The sequence below is a fragment of the Kluyveromyces lactis genome (assembly GCF_000002515.2).
Source record: "Kluyveromyces lactis strain NRRL Y-1140 chromosome B complete sequence".
NCBI lineage: Eukaryota > Fungi > Ascomycota > Saccharomycetes > Saccharomycetales > Saccharomycetaceae > Kluyveromyces > Kluyveromyces lactis.
The window spans coordinates 332,582-352,179 of record NC_006038.1 but is presented as its reverse complement, the minus strand read 5'-3'; the positions used below and the strand labels follow the sequence as shown (position 1 = coordinate 352,179).

The window sequence follows — 19,598 nt, the reverse complement described above, 5'->3', positions numbered from 1 at the left end:
AGACTTACAATCTTTCTGCAATCTTGATAACGTCAGCCAAGACACCTGCAGCAGTGACGTCGGCACCTGCACCTGCACCTTGAACGACCAATGGGTTGGTATAACGTTCAGTTTGGATTGAAATGACATTGTCAGATCCCTTCAATGAAGCGAATGGATGAGAGTAATCGTACTTTTCAATACCAACAGAAACGACATTTGAAGGGAAGTCAACCTTTCCGACAAATCTTAAAACTTTGTTTTCCTTAGCGGCTTCTTCTTTCAATTGCTTGAGTTCATGGTCGTAGTCTGGTAGCTTTTGCAAGAATTCATCGGATGATTTGACAGATTCAAGGGCAGATGGAATTAAAGATTGCACAGGGAAAGAAGTTGGAGATTCAACCTTAAATCCAGCAATTCTTGCCAAAATAGTGACCTTTCTTGCGACATCTAAACCATTCAAATCATCTCTTGGATCAGGTTCTGTGTACCCCAGTTCCTTTGCTACTTTAACAACGCTAGAGAAACCGACATCGTTTGGAGTAGAAGTAGAAAATTCGTTGAAGATGTAAGATAAGGTACCAGAGAAGATACCTTCGATTTTCACAACTTTGTCACCGGTTTGGATCATGTCTCTCAACGGACCAATGATTGGCAAGCCAGCACCAACAGTTGCTTCGTGGTAAACTAAACCATTAGATGGTTTAGCAGAAAAGATGTTGTTCCATAATTCCAAGTTCGAAGAAAATGCCTTCTTGTTTGGAGTGGCAATTGAAATACCGCTTTCAATGAACTTTGGGTAAAAGTTGGCAATCTCTTCATTGGAGGTATTATCGACCAAAATGGTTGGCAGTGGGGATTTTTGCAAGAATTCAAAAATTTCAGGGACAGAAATTGGGTTACCTGCTTCAGCATTAACAGTTTCCTCCCAAGAAGAAGCGTCTAGCTTCAATGGAGAGTAATCTTTAGAAACTAGGGCATTAGAGTATTTAGCAACCAAAATCACATTGTAAGTAATTTGGGATTTGATAGAAAGCAGTTGCTTCAAGAAAGATGAACCGACGACACCAGTACCTGTGGATGGTTAGTAAAAACGTAATCTATTGGCTTGTTGAACCCATAGCATTGTGATATTATAGCCAGAACGACTAACAATTTCTGAGTATGAAATTCTTTACGGTGGATCTTTACTCAAACATACCAATGACAGCAACGTTGACGGCTTTGGAAGACATATTGAACGCTGTTGATAGATCTATTATTGATTTGATAGTCCAATGGTGATTGACTAGATGGGAGGGGTGATTGATATTCAAACCTCGATATGGTGGTGATTTTTTAAGCGTGAATCATTAATGCTCGATGCATTTTTGCAGCATAAACTGTGGCATCAATGAGGGTAACGAATAAACAAAAGTAAGCTGGTAAGAGAAATCATGTCTCTTCAGTCTAACTGTATACATATGGGGTTTAGCAGAAGACATTGGCTTCAGTGCTTCATATGTTGCATGCATTCTGTATCTATCCTTCATATACCACAGAGATTATGTAGCTTCTTATTTATATGCTAGAATTCGTTAATTGAAAAGTGTATGTAATATAATAGTACATCACGAGAGCCTTTTCTCTATTAATTTCACAACTCTATCAAAGACATCTCTCTTGCTGACCCTTTTACGGATGCTAGTCGGGTTTTTTACTGGAGTCTTTGCTGTTTTTTCTTTATTGTTCGCGGTATTTGGTGAAGGTGACCTGGGCAACTGAGGCTGCGACTGAGATTGAGGTAGTTGTTGAGATGGTGAATTTTCTGGCTGAGGTCCACTGATTCCTTCGATTATTGGTGCAGGATATGGAGTAGATTGCTTCTTGTTTTCTACGAATGGACAGTAGAAATATTTGAAGTATATTGTAATGCAAACACCGTCAAATTGTATTGAGTTTGTACCTTTTTTGAGGTTGTATGCAAGTAAGAAGACATCCAATACATCTGATTGATAATCACCCTTTTTGAAAGCATTAAATAGCTCTTCACTCAATTCGACAAATTCTGGGAAAGGAATGCGCTGCATTAACAATTCTCCATGTTCCTTTTCATTTAAAGATAACTTGACTTTTGCACCATTTACAAAAAGTTCCACAGCTTTATTAATGGCATCTTGTGAGTTGATCATCCCAGACCCAAACCTTCTTAGTTTTTTTACCATGCCTCCGATAGCCATGAAGTCATGCTTCTCATTAAGAAGATCCATATAAAATAACACGTATTGGTAGGCATACACGAAATGTTTACCCGGAAGTTCGTTCTCTGGTTTCCAAATGTTGACAACATTTTTGTTTACAGATTTCAGAGCTAGCAATTTATTCATCTCCTTCATAGCCCCATCCGTATCTTCAAATTCAGTGTATTTGATCTGAGCAATTCTGTAAATTGGTCTATGTTGCCACTTTTGTTTATCTTTTGACAAAATGTATTTTAGAAGTCTGATTATCAAGTTGAAGAATGATTTATCATCCTCTACTTGCCATTCTTCTTCAGGAAGCCCAAAGAAACCATTATCCTCTCTCAAGTGAGAAATTGCTTCTGCAAGAGAGAATGTTCTATCCTTGAAGCATTTATAGCAGTAACTAACCAATGCGTAATGTGCTTCTAAAATATTATCGCTACCCGAGACAGATGATTGGAGCAACGCAAGTCTACAGGAATCTTGTAAAAGGCATATGCCACTTTCCTTAAAAAGTTTCCTATCAGTTTTGAAATGGACTTTCGAAATATAGAACGGATTCATCCAATTCCTTTCCTCATCTTTATTATATAGCGTATCCGCCTTCGCGAGGATCATCAGTATGCATCTGAGGATATTTGTTTCAGAAATACTGGGCTTGTAGCTAATCGGTAGGTTTTCAAGGCTGCCATCTGCTTTTAATACTAGTACGGGTTTCAGTTTCCATGTATAGCTCATAGAACTCATTGGTTTTACGTATGCCTGAAGCATCTCCTTGCCAAGGGATTCTAAAAGGTTTCTGAATACGATTTTATTGTCATTTTTCATTTGTTCGGATGTTGTCTCTTTGAAGGTTGAAAGGTAGAGACTAAGCGCCATCAAATAGCATAAGATAGCCTTTTTTTCTGCAAATGCTGTTGCCTGTTTCTTATCCCTGGATGCAAGTTTGTCGGAGGTCCATGTTAAATCGTCTTCGACAACGAATGAATAACACTTTCCTAATAAGTACCAACTCTCAAACCTTTTCGTATTATATAAAATATCAGTTGTTAGTGTAGAGATAATGGCATCGAGTTCCGAAGGACGAGCTTGCATAGACTTTTTTCTCGCCTTATATTGGTTCAAGGCGTGAACTGCTGACACGTAAAACAATCCACCATCAACACCGGATTGTAAATCATCGTTGGGACTGGTGAATTCTATTTCAAATTCGCCTGCATAAGCATCACGTATGGTCTTTAGCGTTATTGGAGCAGTGAAATACTGATTGAAAAAGTATTCATTTCGAGATAGGACGTGATTTGCTTCGTAATCTATATCGCCGATTAACTCCATAACCGTTTCAAAGAACTGCTTAAAGTTTGACCTGTTATTGCTCAGAACTAGAATATTCCTATCCTGGTATTGGAATTTGATGAAGTAATTTGAAAGCATTATAGCATTCGCTTTGACCATTGGCTGTGCATGCGTTTGATGTTGATCTTCTGGATTATCTAAGCCAATGGATATATGATAACGACACCATAATTCGCGTTTCAAGTGTGTAAAAGCAGAATCGTTGGAAAATTCGCATAAGAGCTTTTCTTGTACTTTTAAGAAGTTTCCATCAAATCTATCACAAAACTCAAACTTGCCAGCAAGCATATGTAAAGCTGATATTAAGTCAATAATGCTACCAGTGAATTCTTCTTTTGCGTTTTCTTTCTCTAATGTAATGAATTTGTGGCATAAGATCATGAGCGATGCCACTGTCAAGAAGATATCCTGTATCGTGATAGAAGATTTAACTGCCTTCTTGAAGAAGGATTTCAATGATGCGTTCTTTTCTGTCAACGTTTCATAGAAAACTAAAGGGTATAGAAGCCTGAAAATTGAGACTAAAACCTGTAGCTGGTCTCTGCTAGGATTCTTTAATGACATATCCCAGTTATCACATAGAACTTGAAAGAACCGTTTTGAAAACTCCCCGATGTGTGTTAACGTAGAAAGAAGGGTTTGCTGGCGTTGAAGTTGTGATTGTATTTGATACTCTTCAGAGGACAATCTAGCTAGTAAAAACTTGATCGAACTGAAAAAACAGTTTTGGAACCTAAGTTGGTCTTTTCTACTGGCGAAATAGTTGAGAAGCAGCTTCCAAAGTTTAAGTTTCATTAGGAATGGTGAAGTATTCACAAAGCTTAACAATGATTGGAAATCTGTTCCCTCACAAGGTATTTGGTTTAATATGCAGTACAAGTGCTCGATATAGTCTTTGTGCGTATTATCTTCATCTTCATTTTCGATATCTACAATAGTAAATCGGCGTAACATCTTGATTTTAGAAAATTGACTCTGAACTGTCTTTAAGCTTAGTGATGATATGTTATTGTAGTTACTGTACGCTACGGTACCAAAATCTGGAAATTCTTTAAGGCTGTTTTCAATGTCTTCGATGGTCGTTATGAGAGTACTGTTCGTGACATCAGTGGTACACTGTAAACAAGAAAAATGTGACCATTGAAACCTGAATTTTAACTTCGTAGAAAGAGGTTTTGATAGCAGCATTTCATACCATCTAACTATCTTTCTCTGTAATTTATTACGTTGCGATTCAAGTTCATTGTATTTTTGCCCCTGCGCCTTTTTATTAGCAAGATCGTTACAGATATTTCCCATCATATTTGTCATGATTTCAAAAATTGATACAGCTATTGAAACAGTTGATTCATCCGTAGATGGTTCTATCATTTGATAGAGATTCACTTCTATGGCCATTGAGAAAAATTCCACCACCTCATACAATGCTGGACTCCAAAAATAATCTGTAACTAAACAAGTGCCGTCTTCTCTCAGTTTTAGTAATTCTTTGATGAAAAGGAAACGTACAGCATGAAAATGAAGTTTCTTATCATTGACATCCCGTATGAAACGCCTAACGTCCTCAGCCTCTATTTCCGAGAGGGAATCTGTTGGCTCTACATCACCAGAAAACATACTGCTTCGCAAAAGCATTGTTAGCTGAGTAAAATCATCCGTTGATCCTTTGACTGAAAAATTTTCCTGACCTTGCTTGAGAAATTCCGTGTGTTTATTTGTCCATGACGTTAGGCAGTCGTAAAAGTCTGACATGCATAATTCTTGCCTCTTTGCTACGTTGTTTGGATCAAGTTCTTCGATCGAAATATCTTTCTCAATTCCTGAAACATGTAACGATTGATTTATTTCATTTATAATGTAAGTATGAAATTCCACCTGTTGTTCAACGTCGGGTTCTTGGACTTTTTCTCTCTCTTTAAACCTCTTACTAGATCTCTGTGCTGGCCTGTCGGTTGAATCTTGCCTTTTCGCGGAAGGTTCTCTTTCAACTGACACCTCTATATTGTTCGTCTCAGGCATCACACTTACAGCATCCTCAAAATGCTCAGGAGAATGCCCAGGAGATTCATTTGATGAATCACTGAGCTTTTCCATAAATTCGTCGGTTGTGAAAGAAACATATTCGATGGGTGCCTCAAGATCACTGTAAGTATCTGATTTTCTTCCGAGAATATTAACCACTTTTGTTTTCGGAACCAAGCTCCTTAAGCTTACACCCAGCTCTTCCCAGCTTAATTCATTGAGGTTTAAATTTGACCCGTCTAATTCTTTTAGTATTTCATCATCTTCAGTTTTCATAGCTTTGATATCCTTGAGTAAAGGCTCAATTTGTCCTTCTTCTACATCACATGTTTCGATACAATTTAATACTGCTTCGACAGCCGTTGGAATATTCTGTGGTAGTGATGTAACATGCAATTTTTTAAGTAACTGAGAATATTGTTTAAAGACCCTTTTCTGATCTTTGAACATGGCACTCAATGATGATAGAAGACGTATCTCCTCTGGGGATCTAGTAAGTTCGTATTCTAGAATGGTTCTAGACAATTTCGTACTGTTGAAACTCCAAAAAATCTTCAAAAGTAAGTGAGTAACCGTATTATCCGCCTCGCCGTGTTGTAAAGATTCCAATAAGCATTCAAGCGTTTTCAGTATGTGTTCTACGACATCATCGGATTCCATCTGCTTAAAATTCTCTTTCGCATATTGGTAGTGTAGTATTCCCCTATTTCTATACGCAAGGTATCGAAGCGAATCGAGAGTAGGTGAAGAATACTCGTATAGACCCCATTTATTCGGTTTGATGACATCTATTTCAAATAACCTGTCAAATGTCTCTTTAGCATCGTCGAAACGTTTTGCCTTCAATTGAATTAACGCCAATTGAAATATTTTCGAACTCTCTTCAACCTGCAATTCTCGACTATGGTCCTTCGACTCATCAGCATTTTCGTTGGTACTCAAATTGAGTGCAGCAAATGATGACATGCTCACCTAATTGGACCTTTCAGACCTAGTAGCTATAGACCGTTTATCGTGGCAAAAGCTCAAACCTTAAGAATAAACTATGATATCCGATGCATTATATTTACGTTGTGTTGATATTTTATTTATCTGCAATTTTTCTTAAGCAGAACCTGCAATCAAATGTGATTGAAATTGAAACCGGAATTTCAACTCATCTCATCTGATGTTTCCACAGGTTTATTAACTCAGTACCGTTAAAGGGTCTGCAGCGGTACATAGATGTGATGAAATATTTCTTTGAATACCACCATTGGATTGGTGCTGTTCAGCTGTGGGTAGAGAACGATGGACAACCAATAGCAACTGAGATTCCGCACGATAGAAGGCACATAAATGTTACAATTGGGAACAAAAGGGTAATCACCATCAACTTACCTTGTGTTGTTGATGTAAATACGAAAGGGGAGGTTCAAAGAGGTAAACTATTCAATGTAAGACTTAATGAATTGAAAAGTGGTAAAACTTTTGATAGATCTTCGAATCATATTATGGAGAAGTTGGTTGCCAAATGGATGAGAAAAGATTTGGTAAAGCATCCATTCGTTTTCTACTGTCTGGATTGTGACACTCCTGTTATCTCTTCAATAAATTGCAAAAGGATACGGGATATGCCATCAGAATTTTGGGCAGACTTCATGGATTACTGGCACTGTCATAAGCCGGATATGGAACCTCATCAAAAAGGCCACCATGTCGCAGCATCGGAAACTTTGTTGCATCGTTATAATAATCCGCTGAACCCAGCAGTCGGTGAAATTATGTTGAGTGACAGCTTCATATATATCAACAAAGATTGGATCCCCGAGAAATTTATTTATGATGAAGAATTAGTGCGTTCCAGGTCCTGTAACACAGTAATTGGCTCGTTCACAAAAGAAGGTTCCGTTAGAATTGGCAAATGGAACTTAAGAGCTGAAATTGGAGGATTTTTGGATGTGTTTGATCCTTCAAATTATGTATTGTATCAGATATACAATGAACTTAAAGCACATTCTATCAGATTATTCCATTTAAAAGGAGACGACAAAAGATACATTATATGGGTTTTTGGTATTGGTTCTTGTATCCAGTTCGATAAATCGCGAATGTTGAACAATTGCCTCAAGATTCTTTATAGAGACGGAAAACCTGCTGAATCAGAAAAGAATCAGAATATCGCAGAGCTAAAAGTTGAAGAAAATAGCGCCCTTATCAATTTCATTCAGCACTTGGAAAGCGTCAATAGACAACTTCCAGAAGAATTGAGGCTTTTAAATGAATGGAAGGTTAGTTATATCTCTTGCGAATAACGATTAATTGGTGTTTTATTTGCAATATAAGAAACAGAAAAGTTACGCTACTTATGTATGAACTCTTCGATAAAGGGAGCCACTTGCTTTCTACTCATTTTAGTATTTTTTTGATCATAGCACTCAAAGCACTTGGATGATAATGACTCAATCTTAACCAAATCCAGCTTCGGAGCCAAGTCATTGACTAATGATTTCAACAGCTGTGGATCACGGTTGGGGTTAATCTGAAAAGCAATTTGCTTCGAGAAGATATCATTCTCAGTGAAACTAGTCATTAAAACAAGAATGTCAAGACTATTTTCTTCGATATACTTAGTACAGGTACTTTCAATATTTGCTTTATCGAACCTCCTTTCAATCCATTGAATTGATTTCACGACCGAAGCTATACCGCAACGTGTTTCGGGATTAAAGTTGAATTCCTTGTAATCTTTTCTTAAGATATCATGAAAATATAGACCGTTTATATCATCTTTAGCTTCTCTTAGCTTTTGGTACAGTCGATTAGTATCCACAGATTCTTGTGATAGCTTTTTGTATTCCTCGAGTGCTACGGTGTCGATGTGCTCTACTTTATGTTTCATGTCATCAGTATCTATTAGAAGAGCACCAAGCAGTAGTGGAACCACATCTTTAATAGCGGCACATGCTTGTTCATTACTCTTTGAAATTTTGAACCAATAGTCGAACACCAAACTGGAGCAACTACCTGCAGTTTGAATAATTCTTGGTCCTGAGAATGTTTCAACTGATTCTGTATGTAAACCAACATCTTTATGATGATCTACAATGCCAACAACATTTAGTAAAACATCCTTATTCGTATGTGGAATGTCGTTATGGTCCACAAGAACACAATTGATGTCACATGATGGTAGTTTGCTCCAATTACGCAAATCTTCTTTAAAATATAGCAAATCACTTGATATTGAGTGTGAGTCTAACAAGTAACAAACATCTCTCCTAAGTTTTAGATCTTCCTTTGGAATGTTTATTACTGGAAGTAGAAGAGCAGACGGGTCGTTAAGGAAGCTGAGATAAGCATATGCTATAGTGCTGACAATACTATCAAGATCTGCAGATTCGTTTCCGCAGACTATATTTAAGAAACAACTGTCCTTACTGCTGCATTTTTTCAGTGCGTTCACATGCGATCCCTTTAATTGTGTTAAGAACTTTACAAGCCTGCCAACCATAGTTCTCTTCCGTTATCGCAAACAGCCTTCTTGCTTGGAATTCGCTTTCTCTCTATGAAGTCATTGTTTCTTCAACTCAGAGTGATTGTTGAGAGAGATTCGAGAAATAAATACGGAAGTTTGAAATCATGTATCAAAATATGGGTTATAGCCAGTGCACATGAGAAAGAAAACATAAACTACAACCGTCATCATGAGCAAAGTTATTTCCACTGCTGGACGAGAGGTTCTGATAAGATCTGAAAAAGATAAGTTGAACAATTTCTCCTTTCTTCCAATAATTGATAAGGTTGACGTATTTCCTCGGAACTACGCCAATAACGAACACTTCCAAAAGAATGTATACATGCTTAAATCACATACAGGCGTTGACATAGGATTCGTTTTAAAGTTGATCGTACTTGAGATCAGAGAAGTTTGCGGTGATCTCGCCACTCGCCTGTTTACTGTAAATGATGATTCGATGTATGTTCGCTTCAAGCCAACGTCGTTTCAAGAGAGAGATGACTTAACGGAAGAATTATGTCAATTATTAAGGGTAAAATCTAAACTTGAATGCATTAAAACATGGAGGGATGAAAAATATGCAGTTTATGTCGAACATGAACCCTACGTCCTTATAGAGCGAGGTCTGGCAGGTGCATTCGGAATTGTCACTTATGGTGTTCATGTGAATGGATTTTTCCGTGATTCCACATCAGGTGAGATAAAGTTCTGGATTCCGCGTCGTTCTGCCACCAAACCTACATGGCCATCGATGTTAGACAATATAGTAGCAGGCGGTATTGGACACCCTCATGGAATCTATGAAACTGTCCTCAAAGAATGTATGGAAGAAGCAACACTTTCTGCCGACGTTATTGAGAAGAATATCAAGTCTGTCGGTAGTGTATCTTATTTATTTTTCCAAGGAGACATAGAGGAAGAAAGATTTGAACATGAGTCTGCCTTCATAACTGGTGAAGTAGAATACATCTTTGACGTTGAACTTCCTCCGGACGTTATTCCAGTCCCAAATGACGGTGAAGTGGAGCAATTCGGCATTTTTGGCCTGCAAGAAGTCGTTGATGCTCTGAAAAGAGGTGAATTCAAGCCCAATTGCGCTTTGATTATGGTAGAATTTCTGATCAGGCATGGTTACATTACTCCGGAGATCGAACCAAACTATACAGAAATAATTTCAAGGATGCATAGACAATTGCCTTTCCCCGTAATGCGTTAATGTAAATATTATGACAGTTTGTTATGTACACTCTATGAAAATGATAACAGCAGAAACCTCGGTAAAGTCATTTATCTTATGATCTTCAATTAAACCAATACGAAATATAGTTTTATATAACTGCGTAGTGTCTATGTCTGTTTCTATTTGGCAAATTGCAATTTAATGTCGAACCATTGTCTGGCCTTAATTTGGTCCACTGTCATCGATAATCCGTAAACCAAAGGAGCAAAATAGATGAAGCATCCACCAACATTTACGATGACACTGAGGCAGAACAAATAGTATGCAATGGTGTAAACCTTTGGTTCAGCATCATGTGGATTCTTGGAGTCTTCTTCATCTAAGTCAAAGTCCAAAGATTGATTATCAGTAAAGACTATTTCCCACAGGGCAGCAGAGAACATCGCTAAAATTAAATGAGCAGGTAGGTAGTGATGCAAGAACTTTTGACGGGCCATCAAGAAAAACGGGAAGTAATGAATACACCATCCAAAAATTAAAAATGCCATTGGTCCATACAACTTTTGTCTGGCCATCTTGTTCAATGCGTAAACAGCACGTTGTCTGGTGATGAGATCGGCAACGACAAGGCCCAGATAAAGGGCTACAGAAACAATTTCAAACCACCAACCGACGATGTTACCTGTGAAGAATATTTGCTTTCTTCCTTCTTCTTTGGTCCAAAAGGAGACACCACTCAAAGACAATGGCCAACTTTGGGGATTAGAAGCGAATGGATGTTCAGAACTTAACTTGTTATTGTGTTCAAACATTAAGAACTGCAATTCATACCATTTTTGGAAGAATGGCATTGAAGTCGGAACCTTTGGAGTATAAATCCTTCTGCTGTCGTTTTCAGGCATATTAACGATAGAGTCAACGAACCAATTGTTTTCAGGGTCCTGAACCTTTTTGTTACCATTCACTTCCTGTTGAGAGAAACCCCACTCAGGCAACAATTTGTCATTGTGAGTCCAAAGAGCAACAGCTGTTTGAACGTGGAAAATTCTGAAAGCCGAGTTCTTTGTCTTGGCAACACGTCCAGAGTTCTTAGGCAAAATTGGTTGGAAACGAAACAACGTGAAGTCGTAACTTTCACCATTAGCTTCTTCTTCAGAAACTGTAGTTACTTCCTCATTAGTTGGATAGTATGGAGAAGCGACATCATGAGCCAAAAGGTATGTGTTAGTACCGACGTGTCTCAATCTGATGTCAGCATCCAATTTCACTGGAGCACCCTTTTTGAATTTAGAACCACTTGGAGGCAAAATTTCCCATTGGTTGTTGATATCCTCATGAGAGTAGCAGGTGACTTGTTGGCCATTTGATGAAATACGACCATCTTCGTAACGAACTGGGTATTTGGCCAAATGAGAATGCAAAAAAGCATCCGTGGCCTTGTGTTTAATCGTAATAATGTCATGATAGTTAATGCTTTTAATTTCCACTGCGCCTGGTGCATCTAGTAAGGTGTCTTGGAAGTCAGACGACATGAAGGCATCACCGGGACCCGATTGGTTCAAGATAGCAAAGTGACACCAGAACCAGAACAAATATACAACAAATGGGAAAATAATTAACCCATTGATTCTGACCAAGGTATGCTTGACAACTTTCCTCATGCTCAATCCTGATCGAATATCTAACAATTGCCATAGATTCACGACAACGGCCAGTCCGATGGTACAATATGTCAAAAGACCCACATACTTGGTTGACATAACCATACTCAACGAAAATCCGGTCAAATATAACCACAAATACCACTCAGAAGAGAATGGACTAGTTAATTGCAACTTGTAGAATCTGACATAGCAGTATATTGACAATGCAATGGAAAAGATCAACATAGCATCCAATAGGATAAGTCTAGTATCAGTCACGTGAGCATTGTCCACAGCAATTAAGAACGCAGCGATGAAACAAGTGACAGCCTTGAAATTGAGCTCTTTCATGGTCTGGAACACCACAGAGACTGTCAAAACACCCAACACAGCACTTAACGAACGATATGCAACAAATGGCGCATAGTAAGTATCGTAACTGTACCCAATGTCATCGAACTTAAAACTACCGTTATAACCCGTTAACCATCCAATAGCAGCAATCAACATCTTAGCCATAGGAGGATGCACATCAAAAAAGTATGTACGTTCCAAATAGTACGATGCAAACTTACCGAAATGGACCTCATCGAAAACAACTTCTCTAGGCTCGCTGATGCGCCATAACCTCAACACAAGTGCAAGGCCTGTCACAAGGTAATTCATAACCTTATAAAGTGTAGCTGAATCTGGAGCACTTCTCAACAACCATTTTTCGGCTATATATTCAATGCCGGTACCTTTACCCTCGTTGAACTTGCCAGACTTGACATATTTGTCAATCTCGTCCTTCTCAACAACGTCTCCCTTCTTGTCAGCAAAGGCCGGAGTCTTACTTCTTTTACTCACAACCATTGTGTTTCCAATTGGAAAGTTATCAGAATTGAAGAAACTGCTTCTGTTTGTCCAGCTTATAAACCACTTTATCTCAACAAATTAATGTATGCACAGTCAGATCAATTGGCAAATATATCTGAATTCCACTTTGAGTTCAGTATAAATATACTATATCCATGTTAAGTGCCATGATTGAAATAGTAGCATCGCCAGGAAAATCAGAAGGACACCTCAATCGTTTCTATTTCCAACTTCTGGGGGGAAGGGTCTCGCCCAAAATAATACTTTTGGGGGAACCGGAAATGTTCGTGTTGTGCGGGTAATATTATTTATATCTCTTGTCTGATGTCTCCCCCAAAACACTTGCCCATAGTGGTTTTTGGGGCCAAGAATGTTTGTAGTACGTAAAATGACATTTCATAGCGTATTCAGTTTTCGGATTTTTGACGCAACATTTAAAACTTGCTAAGTAGAAAACATCATTTCATAAAGGAAGGCAATAAAAATTACTTGGTTTCATTTATGTTCAGTTTACAGCGTTGGCTAAACACATTTTCCAAGTCTGAAACTCCTCGTTTATCGATATCTTGGCAATTGTACGTTTGGGCTTGTTTTCAGCTTCTTTTGTTTGAGGAATATTTATCATTAAATTGAAGTATGTTGGGCTTCCGTCATGTTATAAGGGCTACTTCAAAGAGGTTTGCTACCAGCGGTACGAGTATGGTCAGAAAGACTGTTACATCAGGTAATAGTAACGCAATTCGCTCTGCTACTTCTAATGTTGTCCCACCAGCTTCTTCTGCCGCGGCAGCATCTGCTCCCTCCACTATTAAAAGGGTTCCGGGGTATAACAAAACGTTAGAGGATTCTTTGAATGGCACTATCTTAGAAAATCCTGTGGAGACTCAGGCCACACAATCTTCTAATGAAATCAACTGGTATACTAGTTATCATGGAATTGGGTCCAAGCCGTTTTCAGATGAGACACAAAATGCTCTATCATCAGCTTTGAACGCAGACGATATTGAAATTAAACCAGATGGATTAATTTATTTGCCCGAGATTAAGTACCGTAGAATTTTGAATAAAGCGTTTGGACCCGGTGGCTGGGGTTTAGTTCCTCGCTCTGAGACTATAGTGACTGCAAAATTGGTAACGAGGGAGTATGCTTTGGTGTGTCATGGTCAAATGGTCAGTATAGCTCGTGGTGAACAAGATTACTTCAGCGAAACAGGTATTCCAACTGCCACTGAAGGTTGCAAATCCAATGCGTTAATGAGATGTTGTAAAGATCTGGGTATTGGTTCTGAACTTTGGGACCCCGTATTTATCAAACAATATAAGAAGAAGCATTGTACCGAAAAATTCGTGGAGCATGTCACTACTAAAAAGAAGAAGAAGATTTGGCTAAGAAAAGATAGAGAAGTAGAGTATCCTTACAAATAGACCCCAAGTGAGCAAACTACCTTCCCATCTTTACTCTATTCTACTCATTGTATAAAGTACCTACTGAAGATGAATATATGCTTAGCGGTGCCACATAAGGCGAGGTTCTCGAATATCATCAATCATCTATTACTTGTTTAACTGCCATTTTCTTCAATTCTTATGGCGGAAAAGGTCGTTCAACCGCATTACTATTTTACGCCTAGAGTCGGTTTTCAATCTTGGCTTTTCAGTTGAATTTTCTCTGTACAAAGTTTCGACTGGTGAAATGTGCGATACCAATGAACTTCTGCTCGAAGCGATTACAGAATCCGGCTCTACAATCATATTTGCAATCGATATAGTCGTTGGCTGTTTACTGTTCTCGGAATAAGATTGGAAGTAGAATATGGGTTTACTTTCTGTTTCAAACATATTGAAATCAGATGCAGCGATAGTACCGTTTACATGCTTAATCGTAGTGTGCACTTTTTCCTCGGTTATTGTTGACATCATAATGTTGGATACGGATTTTATTACCGGTATTATTCCAAATTTGTATAACTCCGCAAGCAATTTTGGGAAGCTCCAGGGCCTCTCAGGCTCGGAATTTTTGTGACTTGGTCTTTCATGGACGTAAACATACAACGCAAATGGGGCCAAAAATTTAAGTACCTTAATGATAACTTTCGGTATACCAATATGCTGCACGAATGGTGCTATTTCCTCGTTTATTGCGAATGTCAACATCCAATAAATACACCAAAACTCACATAAATGTAATCTTTTCAACCCAAACCTATGTAACGATATATTTTTTTGTAATACCCTATGCATTCCTTTATGAAATTTTGCCAATTCTTCTTCGGTATCTATAACCTTCTCGCCTTGGTATCTGAATTCTTGAGTCTCATAATAACCCTTTATCGTTCTTTTGTATATGATATTTATTTCAAATATCGTGGACAGTGTTAAGACCAATGGAATCCACAAAGTGACGATATGTGTCGCCATATCTAACGTTATGAATAAAATACTCATTTTCTTTTTGTTAGGATGTATGAGTTTTTGCAATTTGTGTCCGTTTAATTCAAAAACTGGCACCAAAACGCACCGTTTTTAAAGCTTTATATGTTCGTGGCTATATTTATGAACTCGACAGTTTATGCGGCTGCAGATAATTTGGGTCTGTTCAAATGAATAACACATATGAAATCATCAATTCGGTGCATCGAAATGCCTGCGTTGTTACGATGATATTGTGCCGATTATTATATTCAATATTTCTGTCACCCAGTAGCGACAATTTTAAATAGGATTATATTAGTATTATCAACATTGAAAACAACTTTGAAGACAAAAATCTGAAAGCTGCTTCGAAATACATACGTAAGTATCTATACCCAATTTTTTTCCTAGTAGATGGTAAATAATGTGAACAAAACCCTGAAAGAATAGATGAATGGTTACATTTTAGTCTACTTACATCAACCAACTTAAGTTTATTCATTACCAACGAGAGATTTGAGGTACCAAAATGATTTTATTTCTTACATATATATAACTACTCAGTGAAAATTCTGTTAAGAGCTGTTCCAATAGTGTAGTGGCTATCACGTTGCCTTCACACGGCAAAGGTCCTGGGTTCGAACCCCAGTTGGAACATTTCCCCTTACTTTTTTTTCACGATTTGTGAACAGGAAGAACATTAACCAAGGTCTAAATTGTCTTCAGAAACCATGTTTAGCAAACTCAGAGTACCCTGGACGAAAGGTAGCTCTTTTATGCAGTTTATTGCCAAACAAAGAACCGTGAAATTTACTACTTCTTTTTGGAGGATATACAGGTGTGTTCTTCCACCGACGATGATTGAACTACTGAGTGTTGTAGTATTGGCAGTTTATGCCCTTCCCTTTTTTCTATCCTGTACGTTAGGGGCCGTTTTACCTTTCACTCCACAACAAAGTGTTTTATCCACAGTAGAACGTGAAACTGATAAACTTAGAGATTTAGACATTGGACAATTGAATTTTTTACACACCACGGACACTCACGGTTGGTTAGGCTCTCATTTAAACCAGGACAATTATAATGCCAAATGGGGAGATCTCATTTCATTTATTGATAAGTTCAAGCGAAATGTAGTTCGTGACAACGATCTCTTGATAATCGATACAGGCGACAAGCACGATGGAAATGGGTTCAGTGATGCGACCCAGCCAAATGGATTGAACTCTACTCAGATATTTAATGAACTGGATTATGATTTATTGACGTTGGGAAACCATGAATTATACGTTGAGGACAATACTGTTTTGGAATATTACGAAACAGTTATGAATCCCAAATTCAGCAATAAATATGTTTCGAGCAATGTGGAATTCATCAAAGAAGATGGATCAGTTGTGCCATTTGGCTCTAAGTATCGTTACTTTAAAACAGAGAAACACGGTTTAAGAGTCTTGGCATTATCCTTTCTATTCGACTTCAAGAGGTATAACAAAAGAGCCCAAGTAACACCGGTTTCCAAAGAAATTAAAAAACCTTGGTTCAATGAAGTTACTGGAAACTACTCCAGGGAAGAGGTTGACATTTTATTGGTTTTTGGGCATATGCCTATTAGTGACCCAGAAAATCGCGAGATCAACCATCTACATGCAAAGTTAAGGCATATTTATCCGAACACTGTCATCCAATACTTCGGTGCTCACACTCATATCCGCGATTTTGTAGAATTAGACAACAAGGCGTCTGCTCTTCAAAGTGGAAGATTCTGTGAGACTGTAGGATTTGCATCAATTGACGACATTACGAAGGAATCCCCTGTTGTGTCAAGAAAATACATTGACTTCAACTTAGATTCTTTCTTGCATCATTCAAAGAGCAGGAACACCAAGGAATTTGACACCGAAAAGGGCGTCGAAGTCAATCAGCGTTTAGATCGTTTAAGAGAATATTTGAACTTAACTACCAAATATGGTGATGTACCTTCCACTTATTACATGTACAATAAACCCCTCTCCTCACCGCACAATATTTATCATCTTTTAACCGAAAAAGTGCTACCTAGATTAGCGCCTGAAAATTCAGATGCCAACGAATCGTTAACCTCCCGAATAATAATGATAAATACTGGTGCAATCAGGTACGACTTATATAAAGGCCCTTTCACAGCTGACACTGAGTATACTATTTCACCCTTCTCAAATTCATGGAACTATATTCAATTACCTGCGAGGTTAGCGATACAAGTCGAATCATATTTAAATGGCCTGGGTCCGATTCTGACGTTGAACGCCGTGGGTAAAGAACATCGCCAATGTCCATTTGTTGATGATAAAACACTCTCCAAAGGATATACCACATCCGACGATCTTGGATGTGAAGGCGACGACACAGCACACCGCAGTGAACATCAATACAGGATTCCTAACGTTGTACAGTCCGTTGATATTGTTGATGAAGATGAAGATAAAGTTGATTTCGTGTATGTTAGTTTTATCCAGCCCTTCGTTTTGCAAGCCTTGAACGACTTAAATGAAGATCAAAACATCGTGAACCACTCATTCAATGAGTCGGACTGTAGAATTTATGGTGTTACATCAATAAAGGATCTTCTTCGTGGATATATCATCTCACTAAACCAGTCATAATACTGCGGCGAATTATGATATGATGTTATTATATTGATAACAAATGTACACAGGTGGATTAATCTAAAGATTATCGCAAACAGTTATATTGAAATATTTATATAGTTGATGTAAAAATTATGGGTCACATTAGTTGCACCAGAAAAATTTACAAACCATGTTGAGCTCTTCTACGGTCACGTTCTTCAGAGATGGTCAACTTGATACCCTTACCCTTTGGCAAGGAGATCCATGGTCTACCTGGTTCACCGATGACGAAAACGTTGTTCAATCTGGTGACGAAAGTGTTTTCCAAAGAATCCTTGATGTGAACCAAATCGAAACCACCTTCGTGTCTTTCTCTGTGGACGATGGTACCAACTCTACCCAAGTTACGACCACCGGTAACATAAACCAACTTACCAGTGTCGAATTTGATGAAATCGGTGATAGTACCAGTAGCCAAATCAACCTTAACGGTGTCGTTAACCTTGATGTTTGGGTCTGGGTATCTGATGGTTCTACCGTCGTGGGTAACGACGTATGGAATACCCTTCTTACCTAGTTGAACCTTCTTGACCTTAGCCAACTTGTAGGAAGCTTCTTCATCAGTGATACGGTGGACAGCGAATCTACCCTTAACATCGTAGACCAATCTGAAGTTTTCGTTGGTAGCTTCCAAGGTGATAACATCCATGAAACCAGCTGGGAAAGTAGTGTCGGTTCTGACCTTACCGTCAACCTTGACATGACGTTGCATCAAGATGGCCTTGACTTCACGACCGTTCAAAGCATACTTTAATCTGTTTCTCAAGAAAACGATCAATGGCAAGGATTCACGCAACTTGTGTGGACCAGCAGATGGTCTTGGTGCGTAACAACCGGACAACTTGTCCAACATCCAATGATGTGGAGCTGCTAATCTCTTTAGATGCTTCTTTCTGTTATTAAAATTTTTTTGTAGTGACAAAAAATACAATGTTAGTAAATCGTTGCTTCATAGGTGTGCAGCATGGGAAAAGCTTATTGCAATTCAGATATGGATTCGCGTTCATGAAGGTTATGATGATGTTATCTTAATCACTTTAATATTCGTTACTGTAAGTCTGCTATCTAACATCAATTCCAGAATTCAATCTCCCATAAACATACTAGAAATTGACACGTTAGTCCAGTTCAACAAACTGCCTCTTATAATCCGTTCAACTTCAGGTAGTAATCTGTTCTTATTTGGATGTCATGTAATTACTTAGGTTCTTCTAATGTCACCGGTATAATTTGAACACACATTCGATTGCCATTTCCAATATCTTTTGCTTGAGCTGTGTTTTCCCAATAGCTTTCGTTCGTTTGTCATCCTCTCGTTCATATCACATACGGTCCTCTAGCCATCTTTGCTTATCTGTGGAGTTACTGTTCTTCTGAGCTACAATCCTTCAAAACAAAGTATCAATAACTATCTATGAAGACTATAATGTATTCTTGTATTAAAACTAACTTCAACTATAATATTTCAACTAAGTTCGATTTTTTTCCAGTAACGAAATCTTTACAAAATTGCAGACACACTCAAAGACACACAGAATCACCGAGGCCTGAACCTAGACCTCATTCCCAGAGTGCCGTGCTGTGGAGGGGAATCAAGAATCCAGAGCAGCGGGTTGGCTGAAGCAGTAGGTGAGAAAGGTAGGTAGAGGTATGGGAAACTGTCGAGCCTAGCAGTAGGCTGGAACCCTCTGCCTAGCAACTGCTTCGCAGAGGCCCAGGAGCCCAAACCGCAAGCTCCCTGGAAGGAATAATTGG

At 38.4% G+C, this 19,598-nt stretch overlaps 10 protein-coding genes and 1 non-coding gene across 11 annotated transcripts; 5 read left to right on the top strand and 6 right to left on the bottom strand.

Moving 5' to 3' along the window:
• Positions 1 to 4: 4 nt before the first annotated feature.
• Positions 5 to 1,214, bottom strand: HOM6 (homoserine dehydrogenase; the record flags this gene model as incomplete). Its single annotated transcript, XM_451706.2, has 2 exons — positions 5 to 1,053; positions 1,181 to 1,214. The coding sequence occupies 2 exons, from the start codon at positions 1,212 to 1,214 to the stop codon at positions 5 to 7; spliced, it is 1,083 nt and encodes a 360-aa protein (XP_451706.2).
• A 375-nt stretch (positions 1,215 to 1,589) lies between these two features.
• On the bottom strand, positions 1,590 to 6,545 carry HIR3 (Hir3p; the record flags this gene model as incomplete). Its single annotated transcript, XM_451705.1, has 1 exon — positions 1,590 to 6,545. The coding sequence occupies one exon, from the start codon at positions 6,543 to 6,545 to the stop codon at positions 1,590 to 1,592; it is 4,956 nt and encodes a 1,651-aa protein (XP_451705.1).
• A 263-nt stretch (positions 6,546 to 6,808) lies between these two features.
• On the top strand, positions 6,809 to 7,873 carry IPA1 (putative polyadenylation protein; the record flags this gene model as incomplete). The annotated part of the gene is made up of 1 exon (XM_451704.1): positions 6,809 to 7,873. The coding sequence occupies one exon, from the start codon at positions 6,809 to 6,811 to the stop codon at positions 7,871 to 7,873; it is 1,065 nt and encodes a 354-aa protein (XP_451704.1).
• Positions 7,874 to 7,920: 47 nt separating this feature from the next.
• PPX1 (exopolyphosphatase) lies at positions 7,921 to 9,072 on the bottom strand (the record flags this gene model as incomplete). Its single annotated transcript, XM_451703.1, has 1 exon — positions 7,921 to 9,072. One exon carries the CDS (start codon positions 9,070 to 9,072, stop codon positions 7,921 to 7,923), a length of 1,152 nt encoding a protein of 383 aa, XP_451703.1.
• Positions 9,073 to 9,265: 193 nt separating this feature from the next.
• Positions 9,266 to 10,294, top strand: KLLA0_B03784g (uncharacterized protein; the record flags this gene model as incomplete). Its single annotated transcript, XM_451702.1, has 1 exon — positions 9,266 to 10,294. One exon carries the CDS (start codon positions 9,266 to 9,268, stop codon positions 10,292 to 10,294), a length of 1,029 nt encoding a protein of 342 aa, XP_451702.1.
• A 143-nt stretch (positions 10,295 to 10,437) lies between these two features.
• PMT4 (dolichyl-phosphate-mannose-protein mannosyltransferase) lies at positions 10,438 to 12,756 on the bottom strand (the record flags this gene model as incomplete). Its single annotated transcript, XM_451701.1, has 1 exon — positions 10,438 to 12,756. One exon carries the CDS (start codon positions 12,754 to 12,756, stop codon positions 10,438 to 10,440), a length of 2,319 nt encoding a protein of 772 aa, XP_451701.1.
• A 639-nt stretch (positions 12,757 to 13,395) lies between these two features.
• Positions 13,396 to 14,184, top strand: MGM101 (Mgm101p; the record flags this gene model as incomplete). The annotated part of the gene is made up of 1 exon (XM_451700.1): positions 13,396 to 14,184. The coding sequence occupies one exon, from the start codon at positions 13,396 to 13,398 to the stop codon at positions 14,182 to 14,184; it is 789 nt and encodes a 262-aa protein (XP_451700.1).
• Positions 14,185 to 14,337: 153 nt separating this feature from the next.
• Positions 14,338 to 15,204, bottom strand: KLLA0_B03718g (uncharacterized protein; the record flags this gene model as incomplete). The annotated part of the gene is made up of 1 exon (XM_451699.1): positions 14,338 to 15,204. The coding sequence occupies one exon, from the start codon at positions 15,202 to 15,204 to the stop codon at positions 14,338 to 14,340; it is 867 nt and encodes a 288-aa protein (XP_451699.1).
• A 551-nt stretch (positions 15,205 to 15,755) lies between these two features.
• On the top strand, positions 15,756 to 15,828 carry KLLA0_B03696r. Its single transcript has one exon. It is a non-coding gene; the product is annotated as a tRNA-Val (tRNA).
• Positions 15,829 to 15,902: 74 nt separating this feature from the next.
• SMN1 (Smn1p) lies at positions 15,903 to 17,816 on the top strand (the record flags this gene model as incomplete). Its single annotated transcript, XM_451698.1, has 1 exon — positions 15,903 to 17,816. The coding sequence occupies one exon, from the start codon at positions 15,903 to 15,905 to the stop codon at positions 17,814 to 17,816; it is 1,914 nt and encodes a 637-aa protein (XP_451698.1).
• Positions 17,817 to 17,964: 148 nt separating this feature from the next.
• On the bottom strand, positions 17,965 to 19,187 carry KLLA0_B03652g (40S ribosomal protein eS4; the record flags this gene model as incomplete). The annotated part of the gene is made up of 2 exons (XM_451697.1): positions 17,965 to 18,736; positions 19,174 to 19,187. 2 exons carry the CDS (start codon positions 19,185 to 19,187, stop codon positions 17,965 to 17,967), a joined length of 786 nt encoding a protein of 261 aa, XP_451697.1.
• Positions 19,188 to 19,598: the final 411 nt, after the last annotated feature.